Source organism: Saccostrea cucullata, unplaced genomic scaffold (genome assembly GCF_032062105.1).
Source record: "Saccostrea cucullata isolate Sc308-1 unplaced genomic scaffold, CSIRO_AGI_Scuc_v1 ctg297, whole genome shotgun sequence".
NCBI lineage: Eukaryota > Metazoa > Mollusca > Bivalvia > Ostreida > Ostreidae > Saccostrea > Saccostrea cuccullata.
The window spans coordinates 253,151-272,502 of record NW_026929962.1 but is presented as its reverse complement, the minus strand read 5'-3'; the positions used below and the strand labels follow the sequence as shown (position 1 = coordinate 272,502).

The 19,352-nt window shown below is 34.2% G+C and overlaps 1 protein-coding gene across 1 annotated transcript; it reads right to left on the bottom strand.

Moving 5' to 3' along the window:
- Positions 1–5,711: 5,711 nt before the first annotated feature.
- Positions 5,712–19,162, bottom strand: LOC134282553 (serine/threonine-protein kinase RIO2-like). Its single transcript, XM_062764955.1, has 11 exons — positions 19,041–19,162; positions 13,721–13,865; positions 13,466–13,579; positions 12,811–12,865; positions 12,518–12,638; positions 12,261–12,349; positions 11,271–11,462; positions 10,854–10,946; positions 10,391–10,463; positions 9,709–10,213; positions 5,712–6,414 (listed from the first exon to the last, which is right to left on the bottom strand). Exons 1-11 carry the CDS (start codon positions 19,104–19,106, stop codon positions 5,882–5,884), a joined length of 1,986 nt encoding a protein of 661 aa, XP_062620939.1. The 5' UTR covers positions 19,107–19,162; the 3' UTR covers positions 5,712–5,881.
- Between the last annotated feature and the right edge of the window lie 190 nt (positions 19,163–19,352).

Below are 19,352 nucleotides of genomic sequence, written 5' to 3'. Positions count from 1 at the left end.
TAAACAAATCTTGCAAATTAATGCGCGTAAATTATTGTGTGAATAAAAAATAACATATATGGGGTATTAAAAAACTTAATAGGCAATAAAAAATTTTCTTATATCAAACTTTTTACGACTTTTAAAAATCACAAGTATCAGTAGTTTAAAATAATGAAAGAAAAAGGTTTTCAGTGATATTAATTTTGAAATATTTGTCAAAATATGTGATTTTCAAGTCAAAAAATGGTGTACATTTTACCTTGACTTCTTTAATATATTTTCATTTTTTGGAAAAGTTTGTTGAGGGAAGGTGTAAAACTTAGTCTAAAAATATAACTTAAGACCTATATTAAATATTTTTAGCAATATCAAAACGGAAAATATTCTCCGAGCAAAAGTATATGTGAGGCTAAATTTCCATTACATTTAATTTTATAAATGAGCAGATTTGCAGAATTTTCTGCTAAATATCCTTCCACCAAAAGAAATAGTCCCTAATAAATCTTGCTTCTTTGTAGATTTTTGAGCAGTTTTTTCATTGAATGTTAAAAAATTTACGTTGTTGAATTTAAATATGTTATAAAAATTGAATTTTGATAAGTAGTTTTGAAGTAAGAGCTTCTGCGTGAACTTTTCTAAAAAGCTGACGAGTGACTTACCTTAACTTGAATCTTTTTTAATCAAAGATACTCTGTGCCAAGTTTTTATTTGAAATTGGCACAGTGGCTCTGGAGAAGATTAACTAAAAAGTTTTCAAAAGTTCACAGACAAGAACAATGGCAGACAACAAACAAATTTGATCAAAAGGTTCACTTCAGTCTTAACACAGAGAAGATATTCTGTCCAACACAAGTTCATGGCATATTATTGTTATTGTGGTAATTAAAAATATTCCCTACTTTAAAAAATCCATATTCCAAGCAGTTGTTACAAACATGTAATAGAAAAGATTGAAGAATAATATTCAATTTAAAAGATATATTTTAAACTTTTCATATTTCAAAAATCCAATTAACATGTCATAAAAATGTTACTTTTCCAAGTTATCAAATTCCTCTATTTCTGACAACCTAAAAATATTGCCCATGTGCAAGTCATCCAGTATCATCTTCATTTTTTCCCTGCCAACTTGTTCTTGTAACTGACATGTATTGGCTATTATATTCTTCTCTGTCAATGTAGGAGCAAAGAGACTAGAATGAGAGAGCATCCACAGTTTGAGAATAGAGGACAGTCTAAGCTTCCATTTTGAAGGGCTCTGGGAGGTATTACGCCATAAGAATTGGCGGTCCAATATTTCTTAGAAGTACGTCATTATCTGATTCATATAAATAAACATCAAAATCTTCAGGGGAAACTGCAATAGTAGGCACAGGCGTAGATTTCAAAATTAAGGGTGAATTTGCCTTATTACTCCATACATTTTTCATATAGAGAGAAAAAGTAATCGCCTGAGTTAGGCATTGAGATGAATGGTGTCTAAGAATGTGTTCCTCTCTGTAGAAATCACAAGTTTCATCACTTTCATCATCTGTTTTAAAGCACACAGCTGGATTTTGAGAGAACACTAATGGACAGCTTAAATCACTGTTAAAAACAGGCATAGGATACAAAACAACATCTGGATAGCCATACCATAGGTGAACAGAACCTGAAATAAACATAACAATAGTAAATCTTTTACCTAATATCAAAATTAGTCTAATGAATAAAGAATTTGTGATAAATAAGACCTTATATTGGTCAGTATTGTTTTGAAATTGTAAGCTTATACAGGAGATACATTAATCATTTGGTGTGGTTGTGGTATGATCTCTGCATATGCCAATGTTGCAAAAACTATTAAATTATGTTTAGATAAATTATTTTTTCTTCACTAAATATACATACACTGTAATTATGTGTATACGGCAAGAGAGAGAAAAAGAGAGATGAAATTGTGATACTACTGGCATACCTAATCCAGTTCTTGAATAGTTTATGGTATCGTAACAATTGTTTTGGCATGAACATCTGGAGGCTTTGTATTCAGCTAGACTTGTGATGTCAAATGTTTTAGTTGGACTTAGCTGGGACAACAAATGATTCACCAGAACAGCCCTGACTTCATCTTCTTTCAGTGTCCCAGTCACTGTCTCTCTTAGACTTTCTTCATGCTTTTCTAAAATTGAAAATATAAAATGCTGCAGTCAATAACAAACTAATGCTGACCTTTAATCATACACCAGTCAATATTTATTTGTAAAGATACAGTAACCAGAACAATAAAGAAACATTGGTTCTTTTGCCATATGTTCAATGCAAAGGTAAACTAGAAGTACTGTGAGCAATTAGCTCACTAAATGATACCCCCGCCTCCCATATGATTACAATGACGAAGTCCCTGTTTTGCTCATGGAGACCCGAAATAAGTGTCAGATCAAAAAAGTAAAATAGGAGGTGCACAATGGCATTATGTAATAAAGAATCTGTGAAAATATCATTAAATTTTATTCAGTGGTATAGGAGGAGTTGCGGATAAGAGATGGGTACCTTTCAATATTACAGAAAAAAATGGTAGTTTCAATGTTTTGCAGCTCTGGAAAACCCAAATGATGTGTCCGATCAAAAAGTAAAATAGGAGGTGCACAATGGCAATATATATCAAAGATTCTGTGAAAGTTTAATTTAATTTCACTCAATGTTAAAAGAGGAGTTGCGGATAAGAGATAGTTACCCCAAAGCATAACAGACTGACGGACGGACGTTAAGACAGACAGATGGATGGACATCCCGATTACTAAATACCCATGTTTTGCTGTAGAAAACCCAAAATATGTGTCGGATCAAAAAGTATAATAAGAGGTGCACAATGGCAATATGTAATAAAGATTCTGTGAAAGTTTCATCAAATTTCATACGGTGGTTTGAGAGGAGTTGCGGATAAGAGACTGGTACCCCAAAGCATAACAGCTAGATGGACGGACGGACATACCGATTACTATATACCCTCCCTCTTTTCAAGCGGGGTATAATAAAAATGCTTAACAAAATACAATCCTTCAATCAATCCAGAAAATATTAGATTTTTCATTGGGAAACTCTTAAAAGGGCAACAAAGGGATATTAGCGTTCCATTTCTTTAGAGGATCCTTTTTTTTTAATTTCTTGGGTAGGTGGTTAGTTTTTTCTTCATCAAATTAAATCATGATAAATAAAACATAGACAAAACATATTAAATCAACTCCATAAAATAGACCTACCCAAGTTTTCCAGAAAGAATTTCAATGTCCCTAATGCAAACCACGCATTTTCATAACTCGAATCATTAAGATTAATCCAATTCCTCACCGACTTGGTGTCATTAGCAACTCTCTCTAGAAAGTGGAATCCTCTACGGTATAAAGACCTGAACGATTCGCTTGGCATGTAAACTTCTCCCACAGGGACTTGCTCCTGGTGTGTAAAAAATATTTATTTTAAAAAAACAAAACGATATACTATAGTTTTATAGGCTAGTATATCGGGTTTTTTTTTAATAAATATTTTTTTACACGCCAGGAGCAAGTCCCTGTGCTTCTCCTTTCGAAATTTTGTTGTTGTAGATTTTCTCTGGTTCAATAATACTTTTGTTGTTTTGTCAAGAAAGAGTTGCCCAGCATCAATCTGTGCAACGGAAAAAAAGTTTTCCCAAAGAGAAACTTGGACTAAAATAAACGTCGTCCTTCTCTTGAGAATAGTGTTCCAATACTTTACGAATGAAAGATCGAGTTGACATGCTACAGTTTCTTGATAAAAACTTTGGAGAATGTTTGGAAAATCTGTTCTGCCTCCACAGCACCCCATTACGGAGTATCATTCTTGATAACATGTGAGAAAAGTTGATTCACTCTGCAATCAACAAAACTGAAAACATGACAGTCCCGCCAAAACCAGACCAAATGTTGATCCTGACGTTAAAATGTGAAGAAGGTAAAACTATTTGATTTTTAACCGCTAATAATTTTTCTAAGATATTCTTGAAATAAAAATCAATATATCATCTGATGTTCTTTGTTAAAAATGACATACATTACCAAGAGTTTTGAATATAATTATTCGAAAATTAGATTTTTTAACACAAATAAGAGGTTTGTAGCGGACCTCAGTGGTAAATTCGTAGGCGCCTTGTATTCTCTATCTATTGCGAAGTTAATGACTCGTTTTAATATTCCCCCTTAATACTTGAGGGGGGGTGTATTAAAACGAGTCATTAACTTCTCAATAGAGAATAAGGCACCTTTGTGCTTATTGTAATAATCTAATACGTGTCTGTTCTGGGCTCTAAATTAGTGTCCTATGAGATGTTGTGTATTTTGTGCTTTATTAGGTATGTTTGAATTGAAGCGATCCAAAGGCCTGTGGCATAAATAATAATATCTATAAGATAACAGGGTAAAGTTGAATTAAAAAAAAAACTCATAATTTGATTGTTTCAGTCTGTTTAATAAATTGCTTGAGGTCTCTTTTGGTTCAACTGAATCATAATTTATCTGTTTCGACATTTTAATAGATCAATATATGATACTAAATTGACAAATTAAACGGAAAAAAAGGTATTTGTATAAAATGTTGTATGTATGGATCGAACTAAAATATCCTGATTCAGAGTGTTATGGATAAAGGCTACACTACATTGTACCATCGCTATGTAAAATGACAATAAGGCACCATATTTTGGGGGAAAAGGTTCTTTTTTATGGCCTTTGGGTCTTCTCTCCATTCTTGTTTTAAAATTGTTTGCATTTGTCTTCACAAAATGTACACTAATTAATAACATTTTAGTATCAAGGAGCGACGACCCCGAAATATGAAATTTTTAGAAGAACGTGTTCAAATAAATAATGAAGATTACTAACAGTATTCAAGCTCAAAAGTCCATTCAAACTATAAAAATAGAAACAGCGCAAACACGGACCACTGAAGCATCAGTGGTGGAATCAGATACCACGAAGGAATGAGCATCCCCTGTCGCTTGGTGTCACCCACCGTGTGCTCGTTGGCATGATTGGCAGAAAACGGAAAATGTTGTAGGCAGTTCATTGTCTAAATACAAATAATAGCTTAACCATTAGCATTTAAAACGTCTCTGTCAGCATTTGACTTATTGATATATTATTTGTATTTGCTGACAAGGTAAAAATCATGAGAATATTTAAATTGCAAATTTTAATTTCTAGTTTAAACGAGACTGTTGATTGCTATTCTTGTTTCATCAACTTGTTTATCAATAACTTACCTCATTTTAAAAAGTGTTCCTACCCAGAGCATGCTCTTGCATATTGAATCAGCTGAGAGATATAAATCTTAAATGCAGGTAATAAGTGACATTCCTACGATATGGTAAGTTGAGGATAGAAAAGTCTCAAGAATTCTAAAATTAAAATTCTTTAGTCAAACCAATGAATATTTCACTTTGTAAGTGCACCCAGATTTCTACTGAAAGTAAATCAAGAGCACCCTCATTCTTTAGGAGGTTCATGACTTCATTTATAAATTAAAGACACAGGCATAGAAAATAATTTTCCACTTATAAGTTAGCTTGTTGTTAGGTTTATGAATAGCATTTGATGAAAAGTTCAAGAATTTGAATACTATAATAGTAATTGTTTTCATGCATATATGTACATATGTACAAGGAGAAATCAGTACACTCTACACATACATGTATCCAGACCAGTGTTTATCAGAAAAAAAGATACTGAATCTCAATCATTTCCATAACTTTAATAAAACATTCAACAAAGCTTTTTGCACAGTATAAGTAAAAAAGAAGATGAACATAGACATCATGGTAGAAGAATTTTCTCTTTATAAAAAATATGTATGATAGGGGTTCCACAAAGTAAATGGAGTTTATAGTCTGCTTGGTATTCTAACACTAGTTAAATCGATCAGCTCTTCTTTGTCTTAATTCATCAAGGTCTGGATAAAGTCTCTCAGAATTTCTGGTCCCTCGGAGGCTTTCCTCCTGGGCCCTTCTTATCTGCTCCTCCTCAGACAAGCCTCCTGTGTAATCACTGTACCCGGCATTTCCATAACCAGGGTAGTTATTTCCATATCCTGGCTGGTTTCTGTAGCCCGAGTAATTATTTCTTGAATAGCCTCCACCATAGAAGCGTCTGTAATCAGAAGGCTGCAGAAAACTATCCATGATCATTTTTAATGGTCCTTTAATGTATAGCATTCCAACAAGAATTCCTGCCAAATGACCCACGAATGAGGCATTAGGGGTAATTAACTGGATAAGGACAAGTTCTGCCCAGAAAATGTACTTGCTCGGCACTGGTATAAATCCCAGGGCATACTGGGTACCAGAGGGACTGTAATGAGTTACTAGAACTTTCAAACCAAAGATGACTCCAGAAAATCCAACAGCACAGGTCATTCTGTAAGATCTGTCATCAAGGAGTTCTGACAGAGCAATGCTAATTGCTACATACACAACACTGGTTAATACTGTAAACACTGCCAAGAGAAATCCAAAGTACGAACTTCCGAAACGTCTTTCCAGTATCCGTCCTTTCCAGAGGAATGATGCCATGTTATAGTAAAGATGAAAATCGTGAGCATGGTATAGAGAACCAAGAATAATTCGGTTCCATTCTTTTCTATCCCATACGTTGAATGCACTTATACATACATGACTTGGCGAGGGAAACCATCGAAAAAGATCGCCTACTTCTAGAAATATTGCAATTTGAAGGATCGTCGTTATTAAAGTAACTGGTGGTATATTTTCTATACCAATATTCATTATTTGCATCACAAGTAAAAACACACCAAGATTCTGCCCTCTCCTTGCCATGTTGTTGTCTTATCCTGCGCAAATATAACATAAAACAATTACTACAGTCTTATCTTTCACATTTCGTCACTTTTACATTTTGTACACGACATCCTTATTTTTGTGGTTAATAATAATAAGTACAACGTTCCCGACCAAATATTCGTAATAGCAAATCAGTTCACCGACGAAGATTTTTATTACAACAATGAAATTTAAGAAAAATATGATTTTTAAAATATTATTATCATAGAAATGTGAGGTGACATCTCTCTTCCAACTTTCCTAAAAAAATTATAATTTTTTCCCCAAGATTTTGTCACTGAAGAATTGCTATTTGAATATGTTTACATATATAGGCGTCGAACCGGGGGAGACTCCCCCGGCCCCTCCCCACTTTTTTCAAAGATAGGCATAATATAGGCATTGTTACAATGCACTTTGAAAAATTACGCACTTCGAAATTTGTTTTCAAAGAGCGTTAGATTTGGGAACAATTTAAGCTAACACCCTTTGAAAAATTGAAATTTCTTTTCAAATTGCTTTTTAAATATCGACAATATTAATGCACTTTGAAAAAAATGTGTATAGCTTGATCAATATTCTTACAAATTTTCGGGATGATGAATAATTGATAACTTCTTGGTGATAAGGTCACTTCAGGACCTTGGACATCATGAGATATTGACGTTTTAAATATTTAGGTTTATTCGATAAATGTCATAAAAGGGAAATGGGTCTTTTAGAGAAAAAATGGAGAGACGATTGTTTAATATCATAATTTCGTTTCTTTTTAAAAATTCTAAAATTAAATTTTATAATAAGTTCGGTAGATGATATAACAGAAGGGGGGGGGGTGTAAAAGTTTAACAAAGACTTGTTAGAAACGCATTTTTCTTAAGAAAAAGGGGGCGATTTGATTTTGATCTTTCAATACTATGAAATTTTCTTCTTTCTTACGAAAGCGCATTAGTTACGAACGCCCATTGAGCTCATTTTCATAGGTTAAAAAAATAAATTTTTCGCATTATAACGCGAAACTTTTTGAATAAACGCGTAACTTTCGCGTTATATTACGCAAAAAAAATTATTTTTTAACCTACCAAAATGAGCTCAATGGGATTTCGAACTTTCTAATACGTTTTATTGTACTGAAAATTATAGTTTCATCTGTTTTAAGTTAACTCGTTTATTGAAAGTTTTCATCGTCATACATATACCAGTTATGTAAATACATGTGCATATACATGTTTTGGGTATAGCATAGGTATCGAAACCAGGCAAAGGGCAAGGGGAGGGGGGCTTAGTCCCCACTTTTTTATGAAGATACTAGTATTCATCATATAGGCATTGAAAGTGCGGCTTACCCTTTTGGGGTTTATTACCCCCCCCCCCCTCCCTGTTTAATTTGCTACCAACGCCTATGTATTGGCCTGGAAAGAGAAAGAGTTGGGCTGAGAGACCTACTCGTCTTCTCCTCTTTTCGACAGGACTGGAGTAAATTAATTCACAAGTTTTTCGAAAAATAAATTACAAATCAATGCATCCCATTACGTTACTAATGTCTAAGTCCAGAATTTTTGTTTTATATACATACATGTATTTTTTTTCAAATTACGATAATTGTCTCAATGGTAAAATTAATATGTAGATGTAAACTCTTACCGTACTTTGAAAATTTTTTCAAAGTGCGTTGATTTTGTTCCAATTTAAACGCACTTTGAAAATTTGTTTCAAAGTGCGTAATTTTTTCAAAGTGGGTTGCGACAAGGCATTGAAAATTTGGACGTGTGTACCCTCCACTTTCAACAGACATTACATTTTTTTTTTTTGCTTCCGACGCCAATGGTTTGCTCACCAAAAAATTAGGTGCCTAACCATGCATTTTTTGCCATATAGCAGTGAGTACTGTTTCTTAGATAATCATTTAGCCGATTTTTGTAGCTTACTTCAGGTTTTATTTCTTATATTTCTCTGTTTTCTTTAGCTTTATAAATGATATCTCATAATTAAAAAAAATTAATTCCTATTCCTTAATGATTATTTACCTTTAAAGTTCAAGAAGGTCGTTTGTGGAGGTGGACGTAAAAATTGGAGTCTTTTAAACCAACATTCCAAATCCAGAGAGGGCTGTTTCAGACCATTGAAAGGTAAACAAGTATCAATACTTGGAGTAAAATGTATGATTAATTATCGGATATCATTCAAAGAGCGTGAAAAAAAGCATAAACTACAAGAAATAATACCTGAAGTGAGCTACAAAAAATCATCAGCGTAAATCGGACGTTTTTACAGCGCATGGCTCTGTAGCTCTCTGCTTTATCTGTCCGAATTTTCTCAGAGAGGTACAGTTCTGCAGTTAAAGTTGGAAAAAAGTGCATTTACAGTTTGAACTCGTGACCTTATAGCTATGACTATAGAAATAAATCAGAATAAGTACTCAGTATCTTTAGTCTATATCAATGGTAAAACATTATTCAATTTAACTTTACATGTATATGGTAGAATTTATTTTCTGCATGAGGAAATCAGACACATTTGCATTTCAGTATTAATAATGCCAACTTTTAAATCATCAGAATGTTCAAAACAAAATATACTGTAAAATTAATCATTTTTATGGGGTCAAGTATTTCATGGCTGGAGAAAAAATATTGTTTATGGGGGGATTGAAGAAGTGATGATTGGCAATTTATGGCAATTCAACACTTTGTAGGGAATGTAATTTTGGTTGTCTTTAAATCACGAAAAGAATTAAACCCCCATGAAAATTAGATTTCAGAAGTTTACATCAATTGCACTAAACAAATATTATTTTCTCAAATTCTACTTAAAGAATTAAAACCAGTCTCCATGAACACTTTGCTTGATATCTTGGGAAATTTCCCTCTTCTTCTTGGTAATAATTGCAGACTCTCCTCTTTTTCTTATCCTCCTAGCTTCCTGTACAGCAGATTTCTTCTTCATCTGTTGTTTTACTTTCGCTTTTATCAGACTGGGGTCCATGCTTGATGCTGTACTGGTCACACTAACACTAGTACTCTCTAAATGTTTCCTTCTGTGTGAATTGGTGTGTGTTAGACTCTCCTCGTTTCTGAATGGCCTTAAAGTCCTATTCTGGTTATGCAGGTCCTCTAGATCTTCTTCGTCACTACCACCTAAACTGTTTCTTAATGAAATGTCCTCACCATTGTCACCAACTCTGTCATTTCCACTCGGAGAAACATCTTCCATGTGTTCACTCTTTGTTGTTTCACTTACAGGAGGATGAAGTCTGTCCTCAGCTGGGTTTGTATCTCGTGGATCTTTCTCCTCTTCCTCCTCATCTACATTATCATCGTCCTCAGGGTCCTCGTCAGAATCATCGTCAGTATCGTTAGTTCTGGGCTGATCAGGGCCTCCTCTGATATTGTAATCCTCAGCAGCCTGGAAATGAAATTACAGTTATGGAAGAAGAAGCCCAAGATTACAAATTTTACAAATAAGTTTTTGTTTCTTCAAAACATTTTAATTGTGAAGTTCTTTGCATCTCTCTGATAAAATTGACTTTGATTTACAGGAAGATTTCTGTACATGTAATTTGAGTTGACAATTTTACAATACCTCATCAAATGTTTCTGCCATTTCTTTTGTAAATCCACTGGCTGACACCTCCACGTCTAGATCATCATCTCTTCTACAAGATCAACAAACAGGTATGTAAGATGCATAACCCACACTGAAACATGTAAGCTAATACATGTACATCCCTCCTTTACTAACTTTGTTAACAGTTTTCAAAATGGGGCAGGAAGAAAAATTTTAAAACATTATGTTTCTATTTCATTTTTTTGTTGTTGTGCTATTTAGAAATATAGTCAAACTTTGTTATCTCAAACCTGATGGGGCTGAGAAAAAACTTTGAGATATCTGAGGATTCCAGATATTGAGGACAAAATACTTAAAGAATATGTGGTTGGGACTTTCACATTATTTTGACATATCCATGGTATTCAAGTCTTTTGAAATATCAGAGTTCGAGATACCAAAGTTCAACTGTACTTTATAACTGAAGAAAAAATTATACCTTAAATCAGAAAACTTTGGGAAAAGTTCACTTTCATAGTGGAATCTCCTGGCAAAAAAATCTCTTATGCAGTTCACATCTCTGTCAAAATACCTGAAACAGATAACACACGAGTTAATAAAATATAGAGGAATCCCGAGACAACCAATCAGCTGGATCATTTTTATCTTCCTAGAAAAAAAAAACCTTTCTCCAACAACAACTTTATACATAGATATAATTTCAAAATGTTAATTTACAAAGCATAACTTTAAATGGTGTCATTTTAGCAGAAATACATGTGTTTTCTTTCCTTTCCAACAATGATTTGACCTTGTCTGGTTTTCCAGTAATAAATTGACCTTGACTGAACCAAATATAATTCAGCAAGGAATATTTTCCCTGTTTAATTCTCCTGAAAAACTAAAAAGGACTTACCATTCAGCATTAGGATGAGATGTTGAAATCATCTGTGGAAAATCAATCATTGTAACATGTTCATCATCGTCAATCATCAGATTGAATTCGTTAAAATCTCCGTGAATGACTCCACAGTTCCCGAGTCTGACGATCAGCTCCATACAATCATTGTACACCCGGCCTGGGTCTGCCACACTCTTCACATTACACCTGAAACAACATTACTGTTTAGCTGCAATTCATTCTGAATGATTTTCATTTCTTAATTAACACATTGTTTTAATAAAAATGCAAATACAACACAAAAAATGTCCTTTTTTCATTATTAACCCCCTTTAAAGTGCCCTTTATGTCACGTGCAGAGCAGGACATCACTTAGGCATAGCTTTACACACCTTACATTTCCATCCAGAAATGTTCAAGGTAATGTATGGATCTGATATTTTGCACACATACGGTAATTATATAGCTTGGCACTATGGTTTTCATGAAATACTATGGTTACTGACCTCATTGTCATTGACCCTTTACCTTGACCTTTGACCTATTTTTTCAAAATGGTGCTAATATTCATGTACTACAAATAAGCATCAGGATAGGTATTCCAGAATATATTCTGAAGAATAGCAATTGCATAAAGACGACAACTTCTTTTGGAAGATTTTTGGAAACATGTATTACTATTAATTATTCTTAACCCTAAATGTATATTTTCTTCTTTGCAGGTAAATGCAATTACTACAAACTGCAAATAAACAGGTTACCACTGAATTTTTTTTTTTTACATCTTTAATGATGCTATAGGGCCGACAATACATGCATTGTAACATTCTAATTTATATTAGAGGTATCAAAACTTACATGGGGTAACCACTGAGTAGTACATTCTATTCTGCAAATAAACAGGTTACCACTGAATTTTTTTTTTTTACATCTTTAATGATGCTATAGGGCCGACAATACATGCATTGTAACATTCTAATTTATATTAGAGGTATCAAAACTTACATGGGGTAACCACTGAGTAGTTCCATTACAACAGCATGTCTGTTAAAATCAACTGGTTTAGGAACTGGAAACTTTCTGTCATACAGTGCCTAAGTACAAGAAAAATAATTCTACGTTCAAGTGTCAATCTTAACAAATGTCTTTTTATATGTTCAACTACTCATGAAAGGATAATGCAGAATTTTTTGCCTTTTATTTGTCTGCATGATTATTAAGCCGGCAATTTTTTTCTTAAGAAATTTTTATGCATTGTATACCTTCATATAAGCATATTCCTTCATTGCTGCCAGGCGAGACAGGTAGAGCCAGGATACATTGTTCCTGTGTTTGTGATAATCTCGCTTGTTTTTCAGTTGTCGGAAAGAAGTCCGTCCTAACCTGTAAAATACAAATCATCAATCTATACAACCCTGTTTGGCCCAATGGTTTGAGCAGACTTGAAAAACTATAGGTTGAAGAAAGATGCTATTTACAAAACTTTTTCTTTTTTTAAGTTCTAACATGACACCTTTCTGAGTAACCTAAGAGTATTTTAAGACCTATTGATTACCTGTGAAGTTTCAAGGCATACTGGTGTTCTTCATTATCTGCTATTATGTAAATGTCTGTAAAAGAAAATAATTAACTTTTAAATTTCTTTTTCTGAATTATAAATATACTGTACATTTTTAACAATGATGAAGGTTGTCAAAAAAAATATTTAAAACAATTTCAATAGGATAAAGGACTTTTTAAGTATCAAACATTAATTTAAAAGAAGTTAGCAAATCAAAGCTCCCTTATTGAGAAAAAAAGAAATGGGGAGTTTGAAAGGTTTAAAATATGATAGTAAAGATGATCAACAATTTTTTAAAAAAAATTTGCTGACACCCTAAATCAATTAGATTTACAGTATAATAAAATAAATGGTGCCTGTTTTGGAGGGTTACAGTTGAAACTGACATCACAACGAAAACCATTGTCACCTCCTCTGACACATCTTGCTAACACATCGTTTGAAAATTGGTTTCCTTTGGGTGTCAATTTTAACTGTTAACCTCCTACATCATAGACATCATTTGTAAAGTTTTACATATTAGTAATATAGCTGCGATAATGAAACCTTCTCTGATATCCCCCACCAACCAAAAAAAAACCACAGAAAAATCAGAGAGTCAGAGAGGGGTACATTATTGCAGCTATAGTACTCCAGATGCTGTATTCACCTGATTCCTTGCCCACTCCTATCTGATTGCCTAGAGAGTATATAACATCTCTACTGGCCAGGGCCTTCAGCGCCAAGTAATCATACCCCGATACCGTTAATCTATAGCCCTCAACTGTAATTCAAGTAAAACAGTTCATGAATAAAAATGACAAGACTATACTGTGGGTTAAACTTTCTTAAATTAAGGTTGAAAAATTAAAAATAATTTTGTATGGTCTGCAATTTAAAAAGCTATAATCATAGTAAATCTTACATCTTTTCCCACCATGCTCGTAAGCTACAAGTCTGTGTTTATTGAGTTCTCTGAGCACCTTGTGACAGCCTCCACCATGAAGATGTGCAATGGATGCCACCAGCGGAGAGGGAACCAGTTCATGGTTCTTCATTCCCATTTCTACCTATATTAATCAAATGTAAAAATACAAACTTTGCATTTCAGCTAAGATGTGGCCATGTGTTCAATAATTAAATAAAGTCTTAAAAGTCAATTTCTGTTTTCAGAAATCAAGGAAAATGATTTGAGTTTCAAATAATACCTCTTATCTTTCTAAAAATCTTTTGAAAGGGAGCTAATTAGGGTTTTTCCATTTCTTTCCTTAACAAGATTTATTTAAATCACCTTAGTCCTCCTTGACTAAAAAAATCTTTTCCAACCTTATATACCAGAAAAAATCGTAACTTAATATCAGTAAATAGTATTGTGGCAATATCCCCAACACCAAATTTCATGACATAATCATGATAATGGTAAACAAGAGGCCCAGGGGCCACAGCGCTCACCTGAGCACATCGGGCTTGAATTTACTCCCCCCGCCAGAGTTCTTGAAATCTTTCGGTCCTGTCGGCAAAACCGATAGAAACAACCAAGGACCAATTACTTTCCGTTCTGTGTCAGTCCAAATGACCGGACGGTGTTGACAGAGAACTTGCGAAAATCCGACTAAATTTCGTACAAATTCCCTATAATCGATCGATCGTTATCTTTCAAACTCTTTTTCTGCATGTTGTAATGGCTTCTTGATTAATACAAGTGCAAATTAAGAGACAATGTTCTATCGTTAAAATGATAAATGTCCTATGGACCAGTTTAATAATAGACTTTGTTCCGTATATTTACTATGTCGTAAAATAAACACCGGCAATGACTCGAACTCAGTACATTTACAGCGAAGATTCCAGAGAGTTCCGAATGCAAACATGGCGTGTAAGAAGCGAGAAAAAAACGTAAAGAAAATTAGTTGAATTATCGTCTTTATTTGGATCATAATTTAGGTTTAAAGACATACGCGACCTAAAAAATAGGTTTGTTGTAATTAATTTTGAAGTTATTTCCAGTGCATATCCTTTCCTATACTTCAAATTCGTTTCGGAGCAATTCTGTAACTATTTGCTACATTGAGAGTATAACTGTTATTATTCTAACTTGCGCCAAACTATTGGTTAACTGTTAACAAGTTTCTTGGCGCTAGGGTAAGAAGTGTGCAGTGTTCATATAGACGCCATGCGTTTATTGATAATGAAATTTAAATACAATTTTTTTTCCATGTTTTTATTGAATTTATTTTGGACTGATAGAAATCTGTCTGGACTGACAAACTTCACATGGCAGTCGGTCCAAATGACTGACAGCGAAAAAAAGATTTCAAGAACTCTGCCCCGGCCCCCCCCCCCCCCCCCCTCCAGGTGGTCATCATTTGAACAAACTAGAATCTACACTACCTGAGGATGATTCCATATAAATATCACTAATCATATTAAGCTTTGAAGTACTTGAAAAGAAGATTTTAAAAGGTTTCCCTATATATCCTTATGTAAAACTTGGGTCGGCCATTTTGGCCCCACCCTAGCCCCGGGGGTCATGATTTGAACAAACTTGAATCTGCACTACCTGAGGATGATTCCTTATGAGTTTCATCTTTCCTGGCCCAGTGGTTCTTGAGAAGAAGATTTTTAAATTTCCTATATATTCCTTTGTAAAACTTGGGTTGGTCATTTTGGCCCCACCCTTGCCCCGGGGGTCATGATTTGAACAAACATGAATCTACACTACCTGAGGATGATTCCACATGAGATTCATCTTTCCTGGCCAAGTGGTTCTGGAGAAGAAGATTTTTCCTATATATTCCTATGTAAAACTAGGGTCAGCCATTTTGGCCCCACCCTTGCCCCGGGGGTCATGTTTTGAACAAATTTGAATCTGCACTATATGAGGATGATTCCACATGAGTTTCATCTTTCCTGTCCTTGTGGTTCTTGAGAAGAAGATTTTTAAAGATTTTTCCTACATTTCCTATGTAAAACTTGGGTCGGCCATTTTGGCCCCACCCTACCCCCGGGGGTCATGATTTGAACAAACTTTAATCTACACTACCTGAGGATGATTCCAAATGAGTTTCATCTTTCCTGGCCCAGTGGTTCTGGAGAAGAAGATTTTTAAAAATTTTTCCTATACATTCCTATGTAAAACTAGGGTCGGCCATTTTGGCCCCACCCTTGCCCCGGGGGTCATGATTTGAACAAACATGAATCTACACTACCTGAGGATGATTCCACATGAGTTTCATATTTCCTGGCTAAGTGGTTCTGGAGAAGAAGATTTTTAAAGATTATTCCTATATATTCCTATGTAAAACTAGGGTCAGCCATTTTGGCCACACTCTTGCCCCGGGGGTCATGTTTTGAACATATTTGAATCTGCACTATATGAGGATGATTCCACATGAGTTTCATCTTTCCTGTCCTTTTGGTTCTTGAGAAGAAGATTTTTAAAGATTTTTCCTACATATTCCTATGTAAAACTTGGGTCAGCCATTTTGGCCCCACCCTACCCCCGGGGGTCATGATTTGAACAAACTTGAATCTACACTACCTGAGGATGATTCCACATGAGTTTCATCTTTCCTGGCCCAGTGGTATATGGAGAAGAAGATTTTTAAAGATTTTTCCTATACATTCCTGTGTAAAACTAGGGTCGGCCATTTTGGCCCCACCCTTGCCCCGGGGATCATGATTTGAACAAACTTGAATCTGCACTACCTGAGGATGATTCCACATGAGTTTCATCTTTCCTGGCCCAGTGGTTCTGGAGAAGAAGATTTTTAAAGATTTTTCCTATATATTCCTATGTAAAACTTGGGTCCGCCATATTGGCCCCACCCTTGCCCCGGGGGTCATGATTTGAACAAACTTGAATCTACACTACCTGAGGATGATTCCACATGAGTTTCATCTTTCCTGGCTTAGCGGTTCTGGAGAAGAAGATTTTTTAAAAATGCCATTAATTTTTAACAAATTCATGATTATCTCCCCTTGGAAAAGGGCGTGGCCCTTCATTTGAACAAACTTGAATCCCCTTCACCCAAGGATGCTTTGTGCCAAGTTTGGTTGAAATTGGCCCAGTGGTTCTTGAGAAGAAGTTGAAAATGTGAAAAGTTTACAGACAGACGGACAGACAGACAGACAGACGGACAGACGGACGCCGGACAAAATGTGATCAGAAAAGCTCACTTGAGCCTTCGGCTCAGGTGAGCTAAAAAGTCTAAAATAATACATTGCTTGTTTCAGTTGCTTATCAGCCAATTTAAAAAACATTCGACCCTAAATTTTTTTTTCTCAATGTATGCTTTCTTACTTAATTTTGTTAAATTTTATTTTTTAAGTAAAGAAAAAGTTCCTTTAACAGTATCACTATAAATTAGTGATGGGGAATCGGAAAAAATTCATAATCGATTATCGGTAATAATCGGCTGTGCATAATCGATTAATAATCGATTATAATCGAATTTTGAACTTCAATAAAATTAATATAGAAAAGTTAAAACTTATTCAGATTTCTTTCAGACTTTTACATAAAAAACATTTACTTACATAAAATATTCAAAAATTTTAATTGAAATTTCTTTTTTAAATAGTGGAAAATAGTAATTTGTCTACTTTAAACAATATAGGACTATTGAAACAGAATGGGAATTTATTTTTTTTTTTTATAAAGTCCATGCAATGGGTATTTTACTGATATTAGTCCCACCTTTCATTAAATACATGTACATATTTATTTCTTAAAATTAGTTTTGATTAGTTAAAATTGCAAGTTGTAAAAGTAATTATCCTCATGTTAGACTTGTATTTATGATTATAATACATTTAAAGATTGACTAGACTAATTATGTTTTCCTTTACTTGCAATATTACCGTTTCCTGGTATTAGTCTAACCCCATATTTAATAATGGCGGTAAAGTATCAACAAGACACGGGATCCTTTCATGTTTTCAACATTCATCACTACTTTTATGCTCTTTGCACTTGGATTTGGTAATAAAATTAAAGTTTGACAATTTTATTTTTTGTTAGCGATGTCGGCGACATTTATTTTATAATCGATTAGTAGCATCGAAGAGCTTCTAACGACCGACAATCGATTGTCGCCGACAATCGTTCCATCACTACTATAAATACTTTTTTTTATCATTTCATTACATGAAGTATTAAATAATTGCGCAATGGAAACCCCAGTAAACCCACTTAAAAAAATCTTTCAAAAAGATATTACAATAAATAAATCTTCCTTTTACAAATGTTTTAGAGAAGAAATTTTAAACAAGAGGCCCAGGGGCCACATCGCTCACATGAGCAATTGGCTAGGAAAAAGCACATATCAGATCAGAACTGAAAGTTTACTGAAGGGGGGGGGCTTGAATTTTAACCCCCCAGGGAGTCATGATTTGAACAAAATAGTATCTACACTACCTGAGGATGATTCCCTATAAATATCACTAAGCATGGCTTTGAAGCACTTGAAAAGAAGATTTGAAAAGGTTTCCCTATATATTCCTATGTAAAACTTTTATCAGCCATTTGGCCCCACCCTACCCCAGGGGTCGTGATTTGAACAAACTTGAATCTACACTACCTGCGGATGATTCCACAGGAGTTTCACCTTTCCTGTCTCAATGGTTCTTGAGAAGAAGATTTTTCCTAAATCTGAATCCCCTTTACCTAAGGATATTTTGAAGCAAGTTTGGTTGAAATTGGCCCAGTGGTTCTTGAGAAGAAGATGAAAATGTGATAAGTTTACAACGACAACGAAAAGGACGATGACGACGACAACGGACAAATTTTGATCAGAAAAGCTCACTTGAGCCTCTGGCTCAGGTGAGCTAAAAAGTAAAATAATTCAATTTTTCATCATTTGTAAGGTTTCAAAAAAATCAAAGAATCTTGTGCAACAAGCACTGACATAAAAGGCTGGGGGATGCAACAGAACAACAAATGTGGCTAACAGAGAATGAGAATCCTCAACTTTATAGTTTTCCTGTCAGTTTGTCTGTGAGTACTGAAAAATATCTTGACATCTATTCTCTACAGTGGATGCCAAATAACACACTAAAAGAGGTAAATTTAAAACAAGACATTTATCAGAAAAAAGTCGAAATAATGGTTAGCATATTTCTTTCCACTTCGAATTTTTGGTCAAACCTTAGTTTAAAGGAAACAACTGATTCCTGTACACCCCCCCCCCCCCCCTTTCACCCCAAAATTGTATAAGCCAAAAGTTTATTTAAAAATATCATACCGAAGTAAGAACCCTGAAATCTTCCTTAGACAAATAACGTAACATTGTCACGTTTAGCTTTCCCATTATGCCGAAAAAATGTTTTGTACAGTCCTCCCTATGTACTCAATTTCTCAATATTTCTGTCAACGTGCTTCTCAATCTGGCAAGTCTATTTACCATATTTACCACTTCATAAGAGGAAGTCAAGATTGCTCTTAAAATAAAGCATTGGTTTTAAAAAATAATAAGAATTAGTCAAATAAATTTGTGAATATATGAGTTAAAAATTCCAAAACAATGATGAAATAATAAATAATTTTAAAACGTTAT